Source organism: Stegostoma tigrinum, chromosome 4 (assembly GCF_030684315.1).
Source record: "Stegostoma tigrinum isolate sSteTig4 chromosome 4, sSteTig4.hap1, whole genome shotgun sequence".
In the NCBI taxonomy this organism is placed as follows: Eukaryota; Metazoa; Chordata; class Chondrichthyes; order Orectolobiformes; family Stegostomatidae; genus Stegostoma; species Stegostoma tigrinum.
The window spans coordinates 119929581-119947147 of NC_081357.1; the positions used below are offsets into that span (position 1 = coordinate 119929581).

Below are 17567 nucleotides of genomic sequence, written 5' to 3' on the forward strand. Positions count from 1 at the left end.
ATATCCATATTCCTTTTAAGTCCCTAGCCTGAGCAAACTAAAGGTTTTATCAGTGTAAAGAAGAGGTGACATTTTAGGTCAGACAATGAATGTTAGGTGCGAGGCCTTGTTTAGAATCTGTGTGCGGTTTGGTTTGGAGTCAGACTGGTTTTATTTCTGACCATCTATAAATTGTGTGCTTTTGGACAAAATAGAATGTACCTGCAAACACAAATTCACAACATAGATTGGTATGTGTGTGTGTGTGTGTGTGTGTGTGTGTGTGTGTGTGTGTGTGTGTGTAGAGAAATTGTGTATGTGTGCGTATGTGTGCGCTTGAGGGATAGCGTGTGTATGAGAGAGGATCTGTGTGAGAGTTTGTGTGGTGTGAGGGAGAGAGAGGGGATTTCTGTGCGTGTGCGCGCTTGAGAGACAGCGTGTGTATGAGAGAGGTAATGTGTGAGTGTGTGTCTGAATACAGGTACAGGAATTGAATAGAGAACATTCACACTAAAGCGCCCAATTTTTGTGAAAAATAGCAAATGTTTTCTGGAAAATTGAAAGGTAATCAGATATTTGCATCATTTTAACTGGTATAAAATAATGCGTTTCACCTCAACTTGCCCCACTATTTTACGTAGACATGAACAAATTCAAAACCTGTTGCCAGCTTTTGTTTTGCATTGTGACGTCGGGATATTTTTTCAGCGAAGCAGCAGTTATAGAACATGTGCAACACATTTGACACAAACATATGTTTGAATTTGCACCACTGGATTGATCATTATACTGTCATTTCAATCAACTAGTTTTGACAATTCAAAAGCCACACTTACCTTTCGGAATTTGTACTGATGTGAAGCTGTGACCTGAGCGTTCACGCAAATATCCTCATAAATTACCTGTGATAAAAAAAAGCAAAGCTTTCCAGCGAAAGAGGAGACAAAGAAATCAAATCATAGCAATGGATGAAGGAGGCAACAACTTGTATTTATAAACTCCCTTTAATGCAGTGAAACTATTCAAATGTGATTTCCTAGATTTATTATATAAAATTTGGCACCAAAGATGTTATGTGAGCAGGTGGCCAAAAGCTTAGTCAAGATGATAGGCTTTCAGAGAATTTTGAAGAACCTTTGTGATACTTTGGTAGTGTTCCCATGTCTAAGCCAACAGGAAGGGTCTCTTGACTCACAACATTAACTCTGATTTCTCTCCACAGATCCTGTCAGACCCTTGTTGAGCTTTTCCAGCAATTTGTGCTTTGCTTTCTGAACCAAGAGGCCTAGGTTCAAGTCTCATCTTCTCTGCGAGTGTGCAGTAACAACTCTGAACAGGTTGGTTGGAAAATATTTAATTTGAAGGGTATGCAAGGCAGACGGACTGTAGGCGGAAATTCCACAGGTTAGCACCAAGGCTGCCAAAAGGACAGCTACCAGTGATGGAGCGATTAAAATCAGGGATGTGCGTTTCCACTACAAGCACGGCCTTCATCAACACGGTTTCAGCTTCGCAATTACATCAAACTGTTGGAATGCAAATCAGTGTCAAAACATGAACTAAATCTAAAGCCAAGCATAGCGTTCTTACTTGCTGTCAGGTTACAGCCCATTACAGATCACCTTTAGAGTGAAGGGCAGTGTCAATACATGACGAGGAAAGCATTTCCCAGGTGCTAACCACCGTTCCACGGCTCATATTATCTACTATGGCTCCTACTGTTTGGTGCACACCTCAGTAACGACTATATGAAGTTTAAGTGAAGCTGTGTATATTTTGACTATACCGCAGACTGAAAGTCCAATTGGTAATATAACTCCTGAACTGCATTCTGCTTTGGCTTCAATGCCAAAGCTGTGGCAACTTAATCTGCGTAATGAGCACCTGAAAAATGAAGATGCCTCCAAATATGAGCAGTGCTTGTGATATTTAGAATGCACTATCCGAGTACAAATAAATGCATTAGAGAGATCTTTTGCAAGGTTGCATTTCCCACATTACAGCGGTGACAGCCCTTCAAAATAATACTTTCGTTGACTGTAAAGTTTTGAAAGATGATGTCTTTATTCAAAGGTGAGTATTTAAAATAAAATCATCTCCAGTTAAATTCAGCAATCCTCTCCCTATGCCATTACACCCACATGCTGTTCGGACTGGAGGCCTGCGGCCAGCGGTGCTCCACAGGGATTGGTAGTGGGTCTGCTTCTGTTTGTCATTTATATAAATGATTTGTATGAGAATATAGGAGGCAAGGTTAGTAAGTTTGTGGATGACACCAAAATTAGAGGTATAGTGGACAGTGAAGAAAGTTATCTCAGATTACAAAAAGATCTTGATCAAATGGGTCAATGAGCTGAGGAGCGGTTGATGGATAAATGTGAAGTATTGCATTTTGGTCAAACCAGTAAGGGGAGGATTTACACAATTAATAGTAGGGCTCTGTGTAGTGTTGTAGCACAGAGATATCAAGGGGTTCAGGTACATAATTTCCTGAAATTTGCATCACAGGTAGACAGGGTGGTTATAAAGGTGTTCAGCACGCTTGCCTTCATTACTCAGGCCTTCGAGTGTAGGAGTTGGGGCGTAATGCTGAGGATCTACAGGACGTTGGTGTGGCCTGTTGCGGAGCACTGTGTGCATTTCTGGTTGCCCTGTTATATGAAGAATATTATTAAACTGCAGAGGGCTCAGAAAAGAGGGTTTGAGATATTAAATTAGACAGGGAAGACTGGGACTTTTTTTCACTGGAGTGTGGGAGCTTGTCAGGTGACTTTATTGAAGTTTATAAAGTCATGAGGGGCCTGGATAAGGTGAATGAGAAGGGTTTTTTTCCAAGGATGGGGACATCAAAACCGGGGGGCCGGGGCGCATATTTTAGGGTGAAAGGAGAAAAGATGTGAGGGACAACCTCTTTATGCAGAGTGGTTCGTCTGTGGAATGAACAGACAAAGTGATGGATGCAAGTACAGTCACAGCTTTTAAAAGATGTTTTGATAAGAGGAAGGGTTTGGAGTGATACAGGCCAAGCACAGGTAGGTGGGACTAGTTTAGTTTGGGAGTATAGGTAGGAACAAATGACGACAAATACTGCAATCTTCACCAGAGTCATCTAGACTTGTAACGTTAGCTTCAGCGATAATGGGAACTGCAGATGCTGGACAATCTGAGATAGCAAAGTGTGGATTGCAGGCCAAGCAGCACCTGAGGAGCACAAAAGCTGATGTTTCGGGCTAGAAACGCCAGCTTTTGTGCTCCTAAGATGCTGCTTGGCCTGCTGTGCTCATCCAGCTCCACACTTGGTAACGTTAGTTTGCTGTCTATGGATACTGTCTGCTCCATTGTAATCTCCAGCATTTTTTGTTTTCAGCAGTTTAAGAACATGGTCAGCATTGACGGGTCGGACCGGTGGGGTCGGGGGAGGCGGGTCGGTCCGGTGGGGTGGGAGGGACGGAGCTCTGTTGACAAGCTGTATGACTCTATTTCAACTGCAATGTTTCTCCTTGCAACTGTCACCATCCTCTAAACATAACCTGTAACTGCTCCTTCCCCATTCCATGTTAATAAAACAGCACACTTTTTGTTAAGGAGATAGTAGGAACTACCGATGCTGGAGAATCTGAGATAACACGGTGTGAAGCTGGATGAACACAGTAGGCCAAGCAGCATCAGAGGACCAGGAAAGTTTGACGTTTCGGGTCGAGACCCTTCAGAAAATTTTCATCTAGTTCATCCAGCTTCACGCCGTGTTATCTCACTTTTTTTTACACTGCCTCAGATCTATTTTCTACTGCGATCTATTGAAATGTTTTGAAGGTTGCATCTGACTAGTTAAAACCAGAACTTTTATGTATAGGGGTTGCAGTGTAACATGTAGCTATTTCGCCACCTTTTTCAAGGTAGTTTTGTTACGAAGACTTTTGAACCTAGCTAGTGGATGGAACACGCTGTTCTTTTATTCTCAATGTATCCAGTCCACGTTTCCACTAGATGTCGCGCCTCTACCCTTGTGTGGCTCAGTTTGAAACTCAAGGGGCTAACATCGTCTACTGTACGCTATTCCATTTTTGGATTTTTGTATGTGTGTGTGTTTTACCAAATCGCAATTCTTATTTGCAACAATTTCCACGTTCCAACCCGCTTACTGTGCAACTGTAATGAGTCCGCACCAGCACGGCTCGCTGTCTGCATGATTAATAACTCTCCTTTGAGCTCGGTGCGGTATTCCCTTGGAGCTGTTCCTGTTGTAAATCAGGCTGATTGACAGCCAGCGCCCTGAACTGCAAGCCAGGAATCCGCCCATCCGCAAAGAGAAAACAAAACTGCATAAGATAGAATGAAAATGCACCCCTTGCTGATCTAAACTAACTGCATTAATGCAAACTTATGAATATTGCAGGGTAAATTAAACGCGTCTGCATAGCCTTCTAGCAATGCATTGCACATAATATTTGACAAATCGTGTTACCAATTATTTTCCCGCCAAATTGCGGCTCCTCCCTATGTAAATGAAAGGGGTTGGCGCTGTTGATTTTTTTCAGGGTCCTTGCAGTTTTTTTTCCCTCTTGCAGATAATAATATCCAGTCCTGCATCCAAGTTACACTGACAGACTTCTCTCTCTGGTGCGAGGGAATGGTCGGTGTCTAATGCAAGGCTCGGAACAGCTGGATCTGTCTAGAAACGTCCTCTAGCATTTCAGATCGTTGCGGAGCGTTTTTATTCTTGCTTTTCCCTGGGAGGCAGCAGAAGGTGAGCTTTCTTCAATGTCGAAAAACCGTGGGTAGATTTTAATAAGTGAGTGTGTGCACATATTTGAATGGATGCTGGATCAGACTCTTTGCATTAATCAGAAACACAGAATGTAGGTCAGAGTAGCAATACAGCTCGCCCTGGAGGAATCTGGAGGCTTTCACCCTCGCGTCTTGCTCAATTTAAACCCTAAACGAGTGGATCTTGCGACCGACTGTTGTATTCTTGTTCTTTGGTTAATGTTTAAAATGATTTTATCTCCACACAGCCCTACTGTCCTGTTAATGGAGAATGCTGTACTCTGCAGTCATACCTCGTATTGTGTGTATGATTGCAGTCAGTCAGTGCTCTTGCTCAGTCACATTGGGAGCTGTGTGCCTGGCTGCGCTGTGAAGTCCCAGCACCGGCTGCCCCTATTGTTGATGCTGAGAGTCAGCCCCTTGCACTGAGTTAATTCAGGGTCAGAAACACATCGTGCGGCAACCGTGCAATAGCAGAACGCATAGAATCAATCCCACCTTTGATTGCAAAAATCCTGAACGAAAAACAAAATCTGTTTTGCCAGGGGCGGAGAGGCTCAGACCTCCCATTGTTTGTGTGTGTGGAGTGTTTTAATTTTTGTTCTCGTTTACTAAAAGCCCTCCCTGCAATGATGGGGAAACAGTTCATTTAGAGGCAGAATAGAGGGCTGTATTTGCAGTACAACTGAGTGTGGTGCTGGGGGGGGGGTAACAATTTGTGTTAAAAATTATATTGCAGCTGCTTTGCGTATTGTTGTGCAGTGCAAGTGAGTGTTGGGGGATGAGTTAAAATATGTGTGGTTGGCATGGGGGAGTTTGTGATTAAAAAATATTTTGGGGTTGCTTTGCACCTCGTTGACCAATGCAAATGAATGGAGCGGGGGACGGAATTTCAAGAGGTGTGTGTTTGGAGTGCCGGGGGCTTGCTTTTGATAAAAAATATGTTGTGAATGCTTTGAGTATTATTGACCAATGCAAATAGGTGGGGGGAGGGCTTGCAGCATCAGTTAGTATGGTTTGGGGAATGAGCTTGTTTATGTGGTTGCCTTACGTATTGTTGACCAAGGCAAGTGGATTGGGGGGGCTGCGGTTTGCAATATGTGAGGGTGATTGGGGGGGGGAAGGGATAGCTTGTGATTATTAAAAAAATATTGCTCATTGTTGACTAGTATAATTGAGTGGTGTGGCGGGGGGGGGGGAGAGAGATCGTGATAAACATGTTGTTCTGGTTCATTTGCTTATTTTTTTAGAGAAAATATTTTGTGTTTCCCTCTCCTCTTCCCTTTTGTAATTCCAGATTTTTTTTCTCTCTCTCTTCTGTCTCTCTCTCTTTCTCCCTGTTTGCCCTGAACGTTTTGTTCAAAACAAAAAGATGCCAGGGGTCATGTCGTCGGGCTTCCCGTCTACATCCAGCTCGGTGTCTGCCGGCTGCACCTCGTCCTGCATCGGGCGTGTTGGAAGTTCCTGCAAGGACTATGATCTGGAGTACGACTCCTACCAGCCTTACTTCTACCCGGACGACTACGGCCCCGAGGCGGACTTCTACCCCCCGAGTGAGGACATCTGGAAGAAGTTCGAGCTGCTGCCCACCCCGCCGCTGTCCCCGAGCCGGGCGGGGAGATGCCGAGCCCCCGAGGACTGGGTATCCGAGTTGCTGCTGCTGGAAGAGGACGGGGATGGAGATGGAGAGGAGCCCGGGCTTGGGCTGTGCTGTTGCGGAGCAGGAGGAGCAGGAGGTCCCGGGGCAGGGAGCAGCAGCCAGAGTGGGGTCACTAGGAGCCAGGCGAACCCCATCGTGCTGCAGGATTGTATGTGGAGTGGCTTCTCCGCCCGGGAGAAGCTGGAGAAGGTGGTCACCGAGAAGCTATACGCGGCTCAGGCTCACGGCAGGCTCGGTCTCCCGGTCGTTGGGGGCTGCCCCGGCTCCTCTGCGTCTCCCGCTCCCGCTCCCACTCCAGCCGCAGGGACGCGGTGCCCCCCCACCGCCCTGGGTACACACACCAACCCCACACCCCCTACCCCCACCCCCACACCCACCCCCAGCCCGGGCACCCTCCAGCTCCAAACCCCTGATACACAGTGTGTGGACCCGGCTGTGGTCTTCCCGTTCCCCCTCGCCCGGGACGAGGCGGCTCCGGCGGCAGCGGGACCTCCAGACCCAGCCCCTTCCCACCCCCGGGGGGGGGCAGGGGCTGCTTCACTCATCGGCTCCGGCAACGAGACTCCCAGCGACTCCGGTAAGTGCAAACACACACACACACCCTCCCCCTTTACTCCTCCTTCCCTCTCCCAGCAACCATCCTCTTCCTCCCTGCTATCCCTCCCCCTCTTCCTCCCTCCTGTTCCTCCCCCTCTTCCTCGTATTCCTCCCTCAATTCTTCCTTCCTCATCCTATCCCTCCTAACTCATCCTGTCCCTCCCATCCCTCTCTCAACCTCTTCTTCCTCTTCCTATCCCTCCCTTGTTCTCCTCCTATCCCTCCTTCCCCTGCTATCCCTGCCTCCTCTTCCTCCTGTCCCTACCTCATCCTCCTATTCCTGCCTCCTCTTCCCCTTCCTCCTTCCATTGTCCCTCCAACCATCCCTCCATCCTGCTGTCCTTCCATTCTTCCCTCCATCCTTCCCTCCGCCCTACCTACCTCCATCCTCCTCGTCCTACCTCTGTCCCTCTTCTTACCTCCCTCCTTCCTATTGATGTTTGATAAATAACCAAGTTTCTTTTCCAGATTTGCCCCCTTTCTTCCCCCAGGTCTACCCTGTGCCTGTCAAACTGCAACATTTACACTCCCCCATTGCAACTCATGGGAACGACATGGCAGTTTTGAATGGCAACTACCAGAATGAATGCAGAGCGACAGCTGGGTTGCAGACTGCGGTATTCCCCATGCAAACACCCGAATGCAATGTTTAAAATCCATCCACTTCTATTCCTGACTTAGTATCTCACACGGACACCCAAGTGTAGGCAGTCTGCTGTAATGTACATGCAACCATAATATGTACTTACCTGTATCACCACCCTTCAACCCACCCTGCCTCAATTGCCAGACAAGATAGCAGCCTCATTATTAACGCTGCTCTTCCCCAGACGTGTCAGTTGGTGAGGGAAGTCAGGGAGGGATAGAGAGGAGTGCATAGAGAATCAACCCAGCAAGGACTGCAGATGACAAAGACTTCAGTTCAATAGTGTAACCAAGTAGCAGAAATGTTTAATGAATACAGATCCATGAAGTTGGTTTCAGCTGCCACCTTCTTGTGTTAGTTTCATCAGCCTGCCTGAACGGGGAGGGGAGGGGATTTCCTCACATTGCTGTGGAGGAGACACATGAATCAGTTTTGAATTACAGGCCTGAAATAAAATATGGTCCCGCGAGATTGAGCTTGCAGTTCTCCAACAGGTGGCAGTGTGCTTCATTTGCCTTTGGTCCAAGACATGATTTTTTTTGTGCTGCTGTGCCAACATGAAATCTTTCCTCTCTTTTTCTGGGTACAAATAAAGCAGAGTTTTTGGATGGGTTAATTTTATAACCAGTGATTTCATCTTAATACCGAGTTCCCAGGATTATAGTTGTATTTAATCTGGGGACGATTTCCTACCTGGAGATTGCAGCCAGCTTTTGATTGCTGCCCGGAAAAGCTACCAGATGTCATAGTTGCAGTACCTGTGCATCTTTGTACTGCGATAGTCCCATTAATCAGGGGTAATTGCAGAAAGCCATGGGGAACGGAGTTCTTGGAATTCCACAGCATGACTTTGAAACTCTGAAGTTCCATAAACATGCAATCAGCAAATGTAACCCTTGAGCATTTTACTTAACCCAGGGATTTAACTTTTGAAAGTAGTGGCAGATTTAAAGAAAAGTACAGAGAGGCTGGGAGGCCCCACCTTATAGCGACTCCGCAGGCATTGCCTTTCCTATAAACTTATCTCTAAACTTCAGTAATGCTCTGTGAGAACAGTGAGCATGTTCTTTTTTGCCACCTTAGCATATCAAGTTCATTTGTGTCGGTGGTCCTAAAGTTTTTGTGATTGAATTGTTTCAGGTAGCCTCACAGACAACATGTGTGAAGCATGATGTTCTGATTTAGGATTTTGTTCTAATCTGGGATTCATCCAGCAATCAAGGCCAAAGCATTGAAATTTACAACCCCAAGCACCCACACAGTTTAAAGGGGATAGACCAGCAAGCAAGAAATAAAAGCCGAAATAGAATTCAGTTTCAAGGCCTGTGTCTGCAATTTGGATATCCCGATCATATTTATTAGAGAAAACCTTAATCAATTTATACTATAAGATGGGAATGATTTCAGGCTGGGTTTCAGAATTGTGGCTTAGATTAGTGGATTGGCAGATGGCCCAATAAGCCCATGCTATGGACTGATCAAGGAAATGAATCGATCCACTTTTAAGCATATTTTAGCTGCACGGTCTAATGGTGGTGTATCCATTGAAATGATTGTGGGTAGTATCGCTGATGTTCTAGGCTAATGTGAGACATGCTTCGTTGTATAGCTCTCTGACAGCTCAGGTTCAGTCCGTCTTCCTTCCCAACAGCTGTCTGCTGAATATGCGGCTCTGGGAAACGAACGCACTTTGTGCTGCCATCTAGAACAGTTCCATGAATTAGCCTCTGGTCCCTGCAGTAATCGTTTGTGGCAGATCTCTTTCCTGGTGCATGGGACATGGAATGTGAATCAGCAATTATGATTAATATGTTAATACAGTGGTTTTGATCTATGTTAATCCTCACATTCCTCTGTCGTTTTGCTGTGTTTTTACAGACAGTTCAGTCGTAGTCTTTATTTTAAATAGCAGATTGTTTGAGTGGAATGACAGAAATTCCAAAACACAGTTGAAACAACTATTCTAATATCAAATCTAAACTGAAAGAACTGCGGATGCTGTAAATCAAAAACAGAAGTTGCGGGAAAAGCTCAGCAGGCCTGGCAGCATCTGTGAAGAAAAAATCAGAACTGAGGAAGGGTCACCGGACCCGAAATGTTAACTCTTTTATTTTTCTTCACAGATGCTGCCAGTCTGCTGAGCTTTTCCAGCAACTTCTGCCTTAATTCCAATATGCAGTTCAGTTCATAAAGATAATATATATATAATATATATATTGAAAAAGCTTCAAAATGTCATGAAGCTTCTCAAAGTGAAAGCAGTAGTTAGTGGAGTTTTGAATAAATATTATTTTCCTCTCATTGCTGACTGTTTCTGGCTGTCTCCCACAAAAATGTTTTTTCTGTCCTTTGATACTCAAAAGGGAAGTAAGTCCTATTTTTTTTTCCTGTCTAAGCAGATAAATGCCTCCGGTTCCATCGCTGTAAGAGCTGGTGTATTTTTCCAAGAGATCTGGTGCACTTTCTGTGTAAGGGAAACCTTCCAGTTGTGCAGGCAAAAGATAGAATGGCCACCACAGGAAAAATAACAGTAGGAGAGCCTTTCACTGTGGCACGATGCCCTAATAGTCACCCATAGGCAGGCTCTGTATTCTTGACGAAATGAGGTTTCGTCTCTGGGCCATTTTAAACGCATTAAACTTTGCCATAAGTTCTGAGAATTCACTTATGCAAATGATGAATGTTTGTTTATCTAAAATGCGCTTGACTTCTGGTCCTGACCTTTAATCTGCTTTCGTGTATTTACAGGGGAAGATGAGGATGACGATGAGGAAGAGGAAGAAGAAGATGAAGAAGAGGAAGAGGAGGAGGAGGAAGAAGAGGAGGAAGAGGAAGAAGAAATTGATGTGGTAACAGTTGAGAAGCGGCGATCGTCATCCACCAAGCATGTGACTACCCTTACAGTGACTGTGCGCTCTCACAACGCAAGCTGCGGGTCATCCAAGAACCACAACGCCTCACTGATGAAAAGGTGTGCACCTATACACCAACAGCACAACTACGCTGCCCCCTCACCCTACACAGAATGCGACGAGATGCCACCCCTGAAGAAGGTGAAGAGCGAAACAGTGCGCCTCGCCAAGCAGGTGGCGCCCCCTAGGTCCAAAAGTGCGAGCCCCCGTGGATCCGACTCCGAAGACAACGAGCGGCGACGCACCCACAACATCCTGGAGCGCCAGCGACGGAATGACCTCCGCTCCAGCTTCCTCACCTTACGGGACCAAATACCAGAACTTGTGAAAAACGACAAGGCAGCAAAGGTCATCATTCTGAAAAAGGCCACTGAGTACGTGCAGGCCCTGCAGTCGGAGGAGCAGAAACTGTTGTCGGAAAAAGAGAAACTGAAAGCCAAGCAGCAACTGCTAGTAAAGAGACTGGAGGAAGTGAGGACTCGCTAAAACTAAGGCTGTCCCAACTGGTTGAATGCCACTTTTGCACATTTTAGACGTCAAGAATGTTTCGGAGTTTTTTTTTCTGGTTATCAATCCAGCCGCATTTAAACATGGAACAAAAATACTTCTGAAGCTTTAGAGGTACCTGTGTCTTGTCAATGGAGATCCTTTTTGAGAAGGCTTATTGATTGCCTTTTTCAAAACCTATGTAAATACCAGTTTAACAACTGCCTTTTTCATGTGATGGTTTGGTTAAGAGAAAAGAGCTACAGCCTGTGCTGCCGTTTTTTTGGACTGGAATTTTATACAGAATAATAACTCAACGTTTGAGGAGCATGAACTTTTCCTATAAAGACTTCTTGTTAATCCTTGTTATGTACTGTACTAATTCTTACACTGCCTGTATCCTTAGTGTGATGCTGATACATGACTAAATTTGATACCTATATTTTCGTATGAAAATGAGTTGTGAAAGGTTTGAGTAGATATTACTTTTATCACTTTTTTGACTAAAATTTCTTTTGTACAGAAATTACTATATATGCCTTTACCTAGCCTCTCTCTTGTTTGTGTTGCTGTTGGGTTCATAGAACTGGGTAACTGGCTGAGTTATGTGTTTTTCATAATGTACATACAGTGCTGCAACTTATAGCACTTTTGAAATACCTCACGTTTATGAAAATAAATCCTATGAAATTAATTACCTCTTGTGATGGTGTCTAGTTTGCGGACTGCAACTGAAATACTAATAAATGTCTGGCAATGCTGTTTGAAGGTGAAGTGACTCTGAAATACAATTGGTGTTTTTGACAAAGTTCAAGTTTGATAATGATCCAAACCAAGTCTTGTGTCAATGCTATTGTATTTAGTTGTGTAAGATTTAATTACAATAAATCCTGCTATTCGTGACTTTCCCACTTATGAATTCACTTACAGTAAAGTAATTTGTGAGAACCAAAAACTGAAGTGCAGATAGGGAGGGATTCAGTCATTTTTATGTTAAGTTGGAACTGGGCCCAACCATAAATATGGCTGGCACTAAAGTCCCGTTATTGCTTAATCCTAATCTATCCAATTGTCTGTGGGTGGGGGAATATAAATTAAAAGCAATGATGTAAAGTTTGAAGTTTTATTGATAACTTTAAATCTTACATTGTCACATTCCCGTATTTCTCATTCATTACTAGTAACTTCTATTTGTTCCACCTTAAGTGAAAGGATTTGGAGGACTTTCAGGCAAAAAAAATTCTGAAAAGCAACCCGGAGAAGTTCTGACTTGGCCAAAGGAAGGACTGAAAGATGATGATGGTTTTGGAAAGGGTGGGAATACTATTAAATGAATGAATTGAATAGACAGCGAAAGTGTGTGGGGAATGAATGAGGCTATGAGGAGGCAGGTATTGAATAGAGTGGCTAACCACGCCAAGAATTTGGCTTATGAACAAGATATTTAGTTTTTCCACTGGAATAGTTTTACATTTGCTGAAAAATCTGTTTGTGGATATCAAGATGTAGTTGCTTCAAAAGTAGGCAGTGTTATTGATCACAACTGTGATAAAAGGTATTATGGTCCAGTGCCAAATGGATCAGGGGAAGGGTACTAAATGACAGCTGTTAAAACATTTCTATAATCTATTACTTATCTCTACAGATTTTTTTTTTTCCGTTTGACCACACTATCATTTTAAGGAAGTTAAATAGATTGCACTTCCTACTTTCATACAGTTGCTTAAATTTTGAATGGACTGATGCTAACACTTACTTTCACTAACTATCATATACTTCCTGAAATGTAAATGAATGTACATTGCAACAGAAAACTAAAAGTGGCAACTGGCATGAGGTGGGACTTGCATCCAAATATCTACAGCATTCATCAGGCTGCTGTTGGTTGGAATTGTGCACAACTGACACACCGTGCTCCATATTTCAAAATTTAAAGATAATGCACTCAAGCATTACAACTTATCATTTGATGTTAAAACTTAAACCTACTGACAATGAGTTTTCTAAGATTGATTTTTGTCATTGAATTAGTGAATGTGAGACAGAATGGCACAACAATAAGAAAAAAGTCAGCGAATTCCTGCTTACAATTGCTGGAAAATCTGTAAGTAGATGCATTTTCAGAAAGGATAGAATTGAGCTAGGCTTGATGTCTCCCACAATTGTGTATAGGACACATTGCTAAGGCTCCACAAAACAATGGCTAAACAGGATATTGGAGAGCCTGAACTCATACTGAGACAGCAAAAGAAGTGAAAGAGGTGGAAACGGAATAATTAATTAGGATATGGAAGAGATGCACTAAAAAGTTAATCAAAAATCTACAAGTCAATAGCACATTGAGAAGTAATTTAACTAAGGAGATGGGTTGATTCTTTGTTTGCTGTTAAGACACATTTTTGACATAAAACAGTTCAATGTTGACTACTGCCTCCCCGTGTTGACTAAAAGTTGTAGGAAGTCAACATTTGCAGTGAAAAATAACTTACAAATCCTTGAAGAAACTGAAATCAAGTTCTTGGCTGATTGAGGCCATAGCAATACCCTATGGGGTATGAGGCCATAGCATGCCCTATGGAGTGTGATGTAGTTGAGTTTTAGCCTTTGGGGAAATGGCAGGAACATTTTCATGTCACAACTGTAATATCTACATTAGCTGTGCCAGAGCAAGAAAAATGATGAGTTAGCCTCTGGGCATCAGAACTAATTTGGGAGGTGTTAGCCATTCCTTTTCAGAAATGTTTCAGAAAAGCTCTCCAGCAGTTGGGCTTTTGATACTGAAGTACCCACACGTTTCCAGAGGACGCTAGGAAAGACTGACTCCTGGATTGCTTACTCCTACGTAGAGATGTAGCTGAGGAGCTGTGTTGAAGTGAACTACAAAAGGTGGGAGGAGAGAGCAATTTCTTCATCCAAATGGGCGTGGATTGAGACAGCTGAGGAATTCGGCAGCAATGGTGAGTCTCCTCCAGGATCCAGGACTTTAGGAAAATGTAACGAGTGAATGGTGCAATGCTCTGAAGTGCCAATCCCCACATTTTGATTTGCCCAGCATTCATTTCAGGTTAATACCCTTTGCAGGTCCACTCATTCCCTCATCTCACATTCCTATCAGAACAGTCAGGACACATCTTTGATATGTTAGCCTTTTTGAGCCCATGAGTTACCGTCAACCTCCATAAATGGTGTTCACAAGAGCCATTATGAATATTCACACCTTCCTGCATCCTTTAAGCAGGAGAGGGGAGTAGACAATTTGGCTAGATGCCATTCACAGTCTGGGTGGGAATCCAATCACCTTGTCAACCATTGAGCATTGCAAACACATTTAGCTCCTGGGAGGCCATATTATGTCAGAAGGCTGCAGATGCCAGTAAATACCAGCTGTGAAAGCCTTAGCTCACCGAGGCACTAGTGCTCAGATATGGAGTTATATAGCTCAGAAACAGACCCTTCAGCCCAACTAGTCCATGCTGACTATAATCCCAAACTAAACTTGTCCCACATGTTGAAGGAAAGCTGACCCTCTCCTGGTGGATAGTGCTGCACACCTATGGGTTTATGGGTTCGGCAGTGGGGAGCGGTTTAATTGGATCTCACCTCCTTCCAGTTGGATCTTGGTGTTCATCCCTCATGTCCTATGGAGTGTGATGTAGTTGAGTTGGCAGAAGGTGCCACGGTTGGGGTCACTCCTGCTTTGATTCCATCTCCCTCCCTGGTGACAGTCTGAGACTAAGTCAGTCTTTTTGAAACCCTATCGTCACATTTGCTTCTGAGATCTGCTTACGATCTCATTTTTTTGCCATCGCCGAGACCATCTTTGCCCGACTTCATTTAACATTGCTCAACTTCACACCTATCTACGACCGAAATCCAACGTTCATGCCTTTGGCTCAACTGTGCCGACACCCTCCTAGCTGGCTGGCCACATTGTACCCTGTGTAAGCTTCAGTTAGTCCAAAGGTTTGCAGCTCACATCCTAACTTCCAACACACAATCACAGTCAAGCAATTTTCCATATAATGAGGGATGGCACAGTGGCTCAGTGGTGAGCACTGCTGCCTCACAGCGCCAGGGAGCCTGGTTTGATTCCACCCTCGGGCAACTGTCTGTGTGGAGTTTGCACGTTCTTCCCGCGCCTGCATGGGATTCCTCCCACAGTCCAAAGATGTGCAGGCTAGGTGGATTGGCTGTGCTAAGTTGCCCATAGTGTTCAGGGATGTGCAGATTAACAAAATGTGGAGCTGGATGAACACAGCAGGCCAAGCAGCATCTCAGAAGCACAAAAGCTGACATTTCAGGCCTAGACCCTTCATCAGAGAGCTCTCTGATGAAGGGTCTAGGCCCGAAACGTCAGCTTTTGTGCTCCTGAGATGCTACTTGGCCTGCTGTGTTCATCCAGCTCCACACTTTGTTATCTTGGATTCTACAGCATCTGCAGTTCCCATTATCATGTGCAGATTAGGTGGGTTGTAGGGGCATGGGCCTGGGTGAGCTGCTCTGAGGGTCAGTATGGACTTGTTGGGCCGAAGGGCCTGTTTGCACAATGTAGGGATTCTGTTATGAACTGCTCATGAAGTATTTTGTAACATTATTAATGTGAAACTCTGCATCTAAAATATACACAAGACTAAAGCAAATAGCATAAATCAAGAAATTTCATCGATGTGCGCTGCTGAGTTGATACCCCTTGATATGGTGGTCGGGGGTGAAAATTTGCCTCAGTTTTGTTCCTTGATGGAGAGGAAATTAAGCAGTGATTTTTGTTCAAAGTCGATTCTTCCGTGCAGAACTGCAGCGGGAATGCAGCTGATATCAAAGTTTTGGATGCACTTTATTTGCAAGACATTAGTATCTGAGCGTCCTTTTAAACGAGGCGTCACTACTGATGTAAAGGAGCCTCTGATAGCAGAGAGTTTGAAGAGTTTTGTCTGTCTGAGCTATTACCACATGTATGCAACTCAAGAGATACCATCTCCTGGGGCAACTTTTTCATTTTTTTTACGGGCCCCAATAGGAGCAGATGGCAAGACAAATGGCATTAAGGGAAGAATGCTGTTAGCGATTTTAAAGTACCTTCACAGCAGATGGTTCAGAGACAGAAAGTTGCTGAAGGACACAAATGATCTTGTCCACAATTTAAAAGAACTTTTGTTTATATTGTGGCAAGAAACAACAAGGACCCACCAAGAAGTTGCTGCTCTTCAGCTGCTTTAACGCCAGTCTTAATTTGGTCTGGATTCTGGGAAATCTACATCTGTCAAACTGCTCCTGGTGTTCCATGGAAAAGTGGGTCTGAGGTAATATTAGAATAAAAGGGCTGGATTTTGCAGCACAATACCAGGGACTCCTGGAATGTGAGCTAAAGCAGCTCCAGCACAAAATCAATTGCAGTGGCTGTGCTGCTGTGTTTCCAAAAACGTCTGAGTTCCCAGTAGGAAACAGAATGAGAAAGAGCTAAAGGCTTGTTACACTGAGTATTCACACTTGCTGGATGTCCAGAAGCTAGTTACTGAACTAGTTACACCCACGCTCAGGAAAACCAGACTCATCTCATGCAAACGAGGAGGCAGGGGCAGATTCTTTATTCGTTGACAGGATGTGAGCATAAGTGTCCAGGCCAGCATTTATTGCCCATCCCTAATTGCCCAGAAAGCAGTTGAGAGTCAACCACATTGCTGTGGGTATGAAGTCACATGTAGGCCAGACCAGGTAAAGATGGCAGTTTCCTTCCTTAAAGAACATTGGTGAACCACCCAACAATCATCAATGGATTCATGGTCACAACTAGATTCTTAATTTTAGATATTCATTGAATTCAAATTCCACCATCTGCTGTGGCAGGATCCGAACCCAGGTCCCCAGAATGTTATCTGGCTCTCTGGATTAACGGTCCAGCGATAATTACACTAGGCCCTCGCCTCCCCATTATCCAGGAGGTCAAGTCTCATTTTCCTACTGGAACACCAGGCTGTTCTGAATTTAACTGGAAAACCCTTCAGAAAAAGTGGGTCTTGGATCTTGTACCTGAACTCCTTAGATTATGGGCTACGAAGTGGACCCATGCTCAAGTCAAGTACAAGGCAAGTATTTCCTTTTAAAGAGGCACAGAAAGGACTGGGTCTAGAAGCCATTCTCTGAAATGCAAACAGACATGAGATTTCACTTGTGTCCTGCTGCCTTTGCTGTTCCAGACATACAATAATAAAACATAAAGGTTTTGAAGTGATGCTGCGTGTAGTTCAATGTTCTCTGTAGTTTCAGGGATAAAGTTTAGATGAATGTTGTACTTTTAGCCAACCAGCATGAAAAATGAATAATCATTTCAGGGAAATGATCTATGAAATAAAATTTATCCTACACTGACTTCAGCAGTTGCCTCATCTGGCTTCAAACCCGATGAGAAAGATATACTGCAGTTCGCTACCAGTTCCAATCATGGGCTCCATTACCCGCGCACTGCATTAAAGACAGGAACTCCTGCCTGCACTCTGCAAAACATATAATGTGGGATTGGCCA

General features: G+C 44.2%; 1 protein-coding gene across 4 annotated transcripts; it reads left to right on the forward strand.

Annotated features, from left to right (window-relative positions):
- Positions 1-4534: 4534 nt before the first annotated feature.
- Positions 4535-11962, forward strand: mycn (MYCN proto-oncogene, bHLH transcription factor). Of its 4 annotated transcripts, none has more exons than XM_048531842.2 (3): positions 4535-4726; positions 6044-6983; positions 10398-11962. In XM_048531842.2, exons 2-3 carry the CDS (start codon positions 6119-6121, stop codon positions 11045-11047), a joined length of 1515 nt encoding a protein of 504 aa, XP_048387799.1. In that variant the 5' UTR covers positions 4535-4726; positions 6044-6118; the 3' UTR covers positions 11048-11962. The 4 variants fall into 4 exon arrangements, with proteins under 4 accessions (XP_048387799.1, XP_048387798.1, XP_048387800.1 ...); XM_048531841.2 differs by having other exon boundaries at positions 4536-4726; positions 6119-6983; XM_048531843.2 differs by lacking the exon at positions 4535-4726 and adding an exon at positions 4792-5323 and having other exon boundaries at positions 6119-6983.
- Positions 11963-17567: the final 5605 nt, after the last annotated feature.

Bases quoted from the DNA above. Each gene is read 5' to 3' on its own strand.
- mycn (XM_059645622.1), top strand. From the start codon at position 5,619: ATGGAGCGGGGGACGGAATTTCAAGAG. The intron at 5,646-6,118 runs GTGTGTGTTTGG...CAAAACAAAAAG, and splicing joins GGGGGACGGAATTTCAAGAG to ATGCCAGGGGTCATGTCGTC. The intron at 6,984-10,397 runs GTAAGTGCAAAC...GTGTATTTACAG, and splicing joins CGAGACTCCCAGCGACTCCG to GGGAAGATGAGGATGACGAT.